We start from the raw sequence: 9,184 nt of genomic DNA on the forward strand, positions 1-9,184 counted from the left end.
AAGTTGATGTATTTCCTCAGCGACCAGCACGGGTCAGCTCTAGGCATGGATATCATCCTCTTTTGGAAGGCCAAACAAAGTAGTTTCGCTTTCACAACGAAACACAGTGCCTTCACGACATGGTGGCGGCGGCAACAACAATACTACAGCGAGAATAAAAGTTACACCTTCTTTCTTTGCGTTTTTGCATTTGGGCGGCGATATGCAAATCTTCCCACATCGTGACGTAGACATGTGGGGGCGTGTTAGAACGAGCCGTTTTAGGTAGGCGTGGTTGACTCTTAACTTTTATAAAGAATATCTCTTTGGATTTGAGACTTTAGTCTTTGCAACTTTACAGATCTTCTTTATGCACCAAGAGCTTGTAACACTCCAAAGAGAAAGGAAAAATTGAAATCGCATTATATGACCCATCATTATTATAATTTCATCAAATTTCATTATTATTATAATTTCATCAAATTTTTTTATTTGCTTGGTTTGTGCATCAACCTCGCCATTTTTTAAATACATTTCTTATGCTCACCAAGGCATATACAGTAATATTGTGAAATATTATGTAATGTAATTTATTCCTGTAATGCAAAGCTGAATTTGCAGCGTCATTGCTCCAGTCTTCAGTGTCCCATGATCCTTCAGAAATCATTCTAATATGCTGATTAGGCGCTCAAAAACATTTATTATCAATGCTGAAAACCATGAAAGCCCACTTCCACCATGAGATAGATAAAAAAAATTAAATAAAATAAGATTTAAAAAATAATTGCAAATTTTATCTTACAACTTACAATTCTGAGGGGGAAAAAAGTCAAAATTGTGAGATAAAAACTCTAAACACTATTCAGATTTTAAAAAATTAAATAAAATTTTCGCAATTCTGAGTTTTTTCTTGCTAACTTGTTTATATCTCTCAATTAATTCCACAAAGAATAAAAATTAAACAGGAAATTGACTTTTTATTTCATAATTCTTATTTTTTATCGTAATTCCGAGTTCTGACTTTATTGTAATCAGACGTTTATGGCAATCCTGCAGTTCTGTATATATACTGCAGTTCTGAGAAAAAAAGTATAGATTGTGAGATAAAAAGTTGGTGTTAACTTTTTTTTATCCCATGGAAGAAACATTGTTTCTTGTTTTCAGGTTATTCAGATATTTTTAATGGAAAAATAAGTCAAACAAGTCAAGTCACTGATTGAGAAAAAAATATTAAACCAGAACACAGTTACCGTGTATTTCTTGTTGCTGGTCAGCTGATCCCCGTCTCTCAGCCAGGTGACCACCGGCTTGGGGTTTCCGAAGGCAGTGCAGGTCAGAGTAATGCTGCCACCCTCCCTCGCCTCCACATACTGCGGTGGCGTGTCCGTGAACGTAGGGGGCGCTGGGACAGAAACAAAGACAGGACAAGTTGAGTCCAGATTCTTTTATATTTAATACTCTCACATGCTCAGTCCCCATGGTGAGCGTGTGAGACGGCAGAGGCTGCAGAAACAGAGAACAAGAACTACCAGAATCTCTGTAGTGTCACTTTCATCCAGAACATCCTTGCAACATGTCAATGCAATCTGCACAAATAAGAGATAAATGTATTGTTTTTTTGTGTATGAACAAATAGTACTTCATAATTTTATATAATTTTTTATCAAGTTTTATTGACTTGCGCACAAAGTTAATCTCAAGGTCAAACCACTAGCCTAACTGAAAGATAGACTGCCAAAGAATTAAGCATGTGAACTAGAAACACTAAATGTTTTATGATTAATTTTACATTAATTTACAAATAAATAAATCATAAATTGTTTTGTAGAGCAAATTATTTTAATAAATACATTTTTTTTACCATTACTCAATGTAGAACCATTTAAGCCCACTTTATGTTTCAATGAAGAATCCCTTTAATTACAAACTTTGATCAGTTTTCTGAGTGAAAGTGTTTAACGATAACAGTTCTTTGTGTGCTTTTACCTTACTAACATTTTCCCTTATCTTACTTACTACCTTAAATTACAGCTATATTTAGATGACAAATGACAAAAATGAGAAAAAACTACAGCACCTGTCCAAAAATCATAGAAGAGGCATGTCACCTTTATAATGTTGGCACAGTAAAAGTGTTGTGCTTTGCATACTGTATGTTTTTCATGTTGAATGTTATTGGTACAGGTGATGAGCTCTAACTCATCAATAAAAAAAAAATCTATATTTTTTTTATATTTTGTGAATAAATAATTATGTGGGCTTATTTGAAATGCAGGCTTAAATGGTGCCAAAGTACCAATTAAGCCCATGCCTGACTTTTGACTTTATTGATAAAATATCTTAATTTAATATTCTAAACAGTACATCAGTTAATTATTATATTTTCAAATGAGAGATAAATCTTGCATTTTAACAAATAATTTTTCTTACAAACAATGTCAATATCTATGAAAAACACCTAAACTTAGATTTTGGTGGGATAATGGGTATACTTAGCCTACACATTTTATATGAGTGAATTGATATACAAAATATAGGTTTACAGGTTTTGACGAGCTATTTTGGAGGAAAAGGCATATCAAACAATAAGAGCAAGCAAAAGGTTGGAGATTATAAAACTGATTTTGAGTTATTTACTTATTATTTCCAACAGCAAGACTTTCAAGTATCCAGATAATAAATGCACATAAAGCCTTGGATTACAAACTGACCAAGTCAGCTAATTGACTATTCCTTAGAGAATCATCTTTAAAGGCATGACAATGCATGCTTATTAAAAGTCATAAAATGGTCATATGCCATAAAAACTTCACACCAAAACCTACTGGGAGGAGCAATATAAACCTTTTTCATTTCAGTCAAAAACTGCCATGGCTGCAGGTCACTCACACATCCGCAATCAAAGCAAATGTAGTGAATTTCAAGCAGGCATTATGTCGTTTAGATTCAAAGCTGCATTGCTTGCAAATCCGACCATGAGCCATTTAGCCAAAAGGCTATTATATGCACTTTATTGTAAAACGTCCTGACGACATATAAAAACCACACACCATGTAAAAACCACGCCGCAATCACTGATATCGACATTTTGGAAAGCACCTAAGGGCCAGGAGTGTGTGTGAGGGGACGTGACTGAGTGAACCTCTGAACTGACCGTGAATGCAAACGAGGGAGGGCATGAATGGCCGCTGTAGCAGTAAAGAGGAAATAGGATGCTGTGAAATAAACCCTCACAGATGTCCGCACAAGCGCCACCCGCCACAGCTGCACAGGTGACATTTCTCCGGCTGAAAAAAGACGAGGCAGACACTGAACTCATTCACCCCGGGCCAAAAACACACATACACAAACACACACCCCGCATGCAATAATACACCCTTCAATCGTGCCTCTCGCCTCTTCCGCCGCAGCTCTGAAATGGAGAAATGGCTACTGTGCACTTTCCAAATAAGCCACAGTGATTTCTGCAAGGGAACGGCTGTGGACTTTCAACATGGACGCAAGGTGCAGCAGACTGTTACCCTTGCTGGTGTCATTGTTTGAAGTTTGGAATATGCATAAGTCTCACCTCACAAGCATATGTTAAATATACAAAAAGCCTGTGCTTACAGAGAGCAGACAGCGCTGTGCTAATTATACCGTTTGACAGCAGCCAAATAAATATCAGGTGATTAATCAACATAACTGAACGCAGAGATATGCAAACTACGCGCATCACTGCAGCAAACATGTACTCATTGGCATATATCTGACTTTACAGGTTTTTTTATAGTTTAATATTTCTCTTCAGGTTTATAAAACTCCAAAACAAAGTGATTGACACTCTGCTCCGGTCCAGAGACACGATAGCACGGAGCGGATCACATGCGCGAGTCGGCGCAGACCACAAAATGTATCGGAGCAATTTGAATTCTACACAGAATGCTATATTTTATAGCAATATGGATGAGATTGTGGCTGGCATTCCCAAATGCGGCTTTATGGAGCTCAACGGCTCTGAACGGCTCTAGCCCAAGCTGTGATATAAACAAACTCTATTGGCTATTTTAAAAAGGGGTGGGGCTGCTTGATATGTCCCGCCCTGTCTTCCTGTTTCAGTTAAAATGACGTCAACACATAGAGTAACGCTGCGTGTTTCTAAGCATTTCAGGGGACCTTAATCGTGACTTTCTTCCAAATATACCTGTACCTCTCCTCGAGTAGAGCGCTCAAACCCTCCTGTGCAATTTCAGCCAGGACGACCACGATCATTGACTGCACACTTTTACCACTTCCTCTCTGCTGCTGTTCACTGAATGGACACATATCTCACTTGGGGATGTGATTCAATAAATGGACACTATAAAGGACCAATAGAGTTGCTTATCACCAACGTACCAACAAGGCATACGCTATCGATTTCTCACCAACATGAAAAGAGACACTGGTTCCTTAATGATGGCCATAATTATCTTTAATTCCTCTGCCACTGCAGCTCATACATGTAAGGTGATGTACAGTGAGAATCAGTATGCAGTGCAGCTAAATACAAAAGGCTCCAGTATTGGAATTAATCTGCTGCATCAGCACTTGATTTAAGCCTACAGTGGCGTTACGATACTATTAATATGCGACCGAGGGCCTTTTGGATATTGACCCCCAGGCAATGATTACTGAGCTGTGAATCATGATAGTTTACATATTGTTTTATTGGATCGTATTAAATTCATCATCTAATAAAATGCAAACACTCACCGTGGAGGAGATAATATATTTCCAGCGGCGCTGAACCATGCCCATAAATAATAGATCAGGCAAAACGTGATGTTCAAATGGAATGAGAGAGAGGAACATGACATGACCAAAGCCTTGAGCTACCCCAAATTTGCCTCTGTAGTTTGGCACCATGGAAGACATCTCCATTAGTGTAATGGAAATGATGAGGGCTCTGCTGCCTGGTGAAATATTACTCTGTTTATTAGACATAAGGGCATGCAGATCTCAGAGCAGGCCATTGGGTTTCTTTTGAATGCTGGCCCATACCCAAAGGATCATAATATTGAGTGTAGGCTTCATGAAATCACTTGACAAGCACAAAACAGGAAGTTTCGGCAGGGCCTCTCAAATGATAGTCCCTTTTATTTTTAAACAGGCTTACGTTATGTCATAGCCATGAACTCGAATTTGCTACTTTCTAGACTGTTTCAGGTGGGATTGGAGAGAATTTGAAAAAGAGGATCAGTATTTTGTATTCATTTTCCTTTTTGTCAACATTTAGGAGTTAACTAACATATAGAAGTCCTTAAAGATTACAGACATGGAGTTAATAATTAACCAAAAATCTAATTATTACCCATCATTGTCCACTGTATGACAAGAACAAAATATTGGATTAAACAAGGGAGATGGCAATAACGATTTCTGATGGAAACAATGACAGCAGACTCTAGACCACAAGGGAGTACATTGCTCATTTCTGTGGCAAGAGCATGAAGGCTGTTTTTTGTTGGGTCTACCACACATATTAGTCACAGCAGCAGCCAGTCATGAGTGGTAAGAGACGGTCACATCCTCCTCCACTCCTCACATCTCTGATTTACTGCTGATATTAGAAATGAATATGAAATCAAGCCGCGATTAGTCCTACTCCACCCCCAAAAGCAGACATCCATTAAAAATGAGGGGGGGGGAGAGAGAGCATACCGAAAGAGAGAGAGAGAAATGCATGTCGGTCCATCCTGCTCTGTATGCAGAGTCTCTGAGAAACTGAGTACATACATTCAGATATGCAGATATAAGCAAAGCCTTATACACAAACCACTGCAATGAGTCAAACAACTTGAGATGGATGAACAGATGGATGGAATGACAGAATGAATGGCATAGATAGATAGATAGATAGATAGATAGATAGATAGATAGATATAGATGTGTGTGTGTGTCTTTCACAGTACTAGTGTGGTGAGAGTGGCGAGGGCCTCACCGTTGACTGTGAGGTGAACCCAGCTGCCATTGTGAAAGGTGTCGTATTGTTGTTCCAGCATGAGGACCCTGCACTCGTACCAGCCCTGGTCTTCTGAGCGCACATGGTCGATCTGCAGAGACGCTTTGCCATGCAGACTGGCTCTACCTGAAAGCACACAGGAACAGAGGAGAGCTGAGTGGGACTGCTGCAATGACTCACTGCAGTGAAAGTCAGGCTCGCGTTCACTAAGCATGCATTCACACATATCTCATATCTCATTTAAAATTATATGTATTCATAAACATTAGAAAGATGGTATGAACAAATGTATGTGTGCATGTGTCTGTGAATCCGACAGACATATTTGTGCAAGAGCCTTTTTTTGCATACAGAACAGGGTTATTACTCTCAACTAAAACCAATTATTAAAACGTTTTTAATGATTGTAATAAAGCTGAAATGGAATAAATCATAAATATTAGATAAAAACTAAAATATTTAACCAAACAAAAATTAGAAATGTTGCTTCAGCAACTAACTGAAATAAGAGGTCAAATTTATGGAGGTCAAAATTAGACAACAATCTATAAATACTTGCATTTTTCTGAAATATTGTTAATCTTCATCGCTAAAGCTTTGAAGGAATATTAGCTGTAGGTAGGTACCACTGATCCACTAACAAGTTTGACTGGCATTTCAACAAAAAACTTTATTTTGTGGAAAACTCCATGATCAAAATTAGAGAATAGTAACCACTGTAGCATGAAAGAAGATTACAACAAAAATTTTGGAGAGTTAAAGCTGTCAAAAAGGCCCCTGCTTTGAATGATTTCATCACATCTGTGGCCACAGGACATCACTAGTTTCTCACACTGCGCTGGTGTGATCTTGGTTCACTCTTCTTCCTGTCTCTTCCATAGTTCGGTAACTGTAGTGGGTTTCTTAGCCATAACTTTGTCACCAAGGATTTTCCAGAGATTTTCAGTCTGGTTTAGATCAGGACTCCTCAGCAAAGGTGAGCCTAGTCTTTTGATTCTTTCTGCTGATGAGAGGCTTGGTCACTGCAGAGTGTGCTTTCAGTTATCTTCTCTTAAACGTGCCGAGACAGATCCATACCCTGTTCATTGTTGAACTGGCAAGCAATTCCAACAGCAGTCTTGAACCGATTCTCCATTGTGAGACTTCATATTATCCTGTCCTCTTCTGCATTTGTCTTACGTGGACAACCAGCCTTTTGGGGGGACTTGAATTAGTGTCATTGTAATTGCTTCAGAATACAATTCATTTAAGAAATATTCTTAAAAACTGCCCTTCTACTCCTGTTAGGATATGTTCAAATAGGACTAAGCAGTGACCTTGAAATTTAGGAAATTGTAGATTGTTCTCTAATTTTGATCTCCACTGTAGGTAAGACCCAAAGACTTTCAATTAAAAAAGGAAATAAATACAAAGCCACACCAACAAAACACCTCATATATTAAACCAGGAACAGAATATCATTGTAATTGTACATAAACCCATTCTTGCATAAACTATCACATTCAATTAGAAGTGACAATTTAAGTAAAAATGGTTTTATAAACATTTTACACAGAAATTCATTCTTGTGTTGCATGAAAAGGCTCACTGCAATGTTTCACACATTGTACTAACTAATGTGAAGAATGCTGCATCCAAAAAAACTGACATGACAGATAACGGCACCAGTTAATGACAATGTAACAAATGCACTGACGATAACAAACAAGCTAGATGAATTTCAGGGTCTATAGTTTAATCTGCCTTGTTTAAAATGATTCTTACTCTGCTGTCACTGCATGCTGCGCTCTGCTGAAACAGGAAATTTATGTTTTAATTAGCTGTCTGTGTAATATTGGTTGGTGGAGATTATTATTAGTTGTTATCTCCATTAAATAAAGCCCAGTATTGCCATTATGATTATAGTTAATCACTCCAGCATATGAAGAGAAAAAAAATGCTGAAATGTTACAATAGTAACTCCATGAATGTTATATGCTATATAGCTCTAAGTCTATGAAGGAGCAAACCTAAGTAAATAAATAAATGACAAATTATTATTAATATTTAATTTATTAACTCACATGACTTTATTATCGTATTTATACATTTATTTATTTTATCTATTTCATATAGACACTTTGCATTTTTAAGGTTTCACCAACAACAACTTTGCAGTTCACAAATGATTAAAATATATGCAGCAAGCCAGCATGTGGAGCAATGTATAACATACTAGCAAAGCAATCTATTCTTGATTTCAGCCCTCTTTAACTATCGAATGAAATGTGTGCTGTACTTGAAATAGAAAAGAACAAAGTATCACAGCTCATATCTGAGTGTTACACATTCTGTACTAAGAGGCTTAGCAACACCGATAATACAAATAGTCACGGAATAGAAATTACCAAATAGTCGGAAAGTGAGAGAAATTTGGGCAGTCAAGCATCTCTCTGACTGAACTAAGCCATTCCAGAGCTGGCCACTATCAAAATACAATCTCTCATTTGCCTATTCGAGGACTTTAGCTGGGATTTCATATGTTTGAATGTTCAGGGCACTGTTCACTGTGTGAGCATCTCAGACTCACGTATTTACGTTCCGGCTGGCCTTCATACTTCATACTGCTGTGTAGTGAGCACTAGATATCATAGCTTTGGGATCCCAGCTGCACCTGAGAGAGGAAACGGCAGGTTTCCAGAGCAGAAAATCGATGCGGCACGGGGCAGAGGAGACTGCGGTCTTGCAGTAAAAATATAAGGCCTTCAAAATCACAGCTATTTTCGTGCGGGGTGATAAAGTACTGATGGGATCGAGCATCGGCATCAAAGTTAGGGAGCATCTTCACACTGAATGTTACAGCAAATAAAAGGTGTTCTTGAGGCCACTGCTAACAGGACTGCATTATCTTTCCCACTGCAGGCTTAAATGTAGTCCTGTGCCAGTGTAACTAATCAGTAATTAAACTAGTTGCATTTGAAAGTTGTTCAGGCAACATTCAGAGACTTAAATCCTTCCAAATGGATCTGCATTAGCATATGGAGCTTTGGGAACCCCAAACAAAGAATTGATGCCTAAGGTAATGCAATTTTAGCCATTTTAACCACCTCTTTTTATTTGTATTTTAGTATTTTAGTACTTAGCACATGTAGCCATTAATCTTCCTGTTTATTAACACTAGAAAAGTGCAAGAATTGCAAGAAAAGTGTTTCTTGCCATTCATATTATACTAAATAGAAGCAA

General features: G+C 37.8%; 1 protein-coding gene across 1 annotated transcript in view; it reads right to left on the minus strand.

Moving 5' to 3' along the window:
- Positions 1-9,184, minus strand: part of LOC107597573 (protein turtle homolog B-like) — a 49,002-nt gene that overhangs the window by 14,224 nt on the left and 25,594 nt on the right. The window contains exons 4-5 of the mRNA XM_016288704.1: positions 5,942-6,088; positions 1,230-1,381 (exon numbers count right to left, since the gene is read on the minus strand). Coding sequence (XP_016144190.1) covers positions 1,230-1,381; positions 5,942-6,088 — 299 coding nt within the window. The remainder of the gene's footprint in view (positions 1-1,229; positions 1,382-5,941; positions 6,089-9,184) is intronic.

Source organism: Sinocyclocheilus grahami, unplaced genomic scaffold (assembly GCF_001515645.1).
Source record: "Sinocyclocheilus grahami isolate Dianchi unplaced genomic scaffold, SAMN03320097.WGS_v1.1 scaffold233.1, whole genome shotgun sequence".
NCBI classification, from domain to species: Eukaryota; Metazoa; Chordata; class Actinopteri; order Cypriniformes; family Cyprinidae; genus Sinocyclocheilus; species Sinocyclocheilus grahami.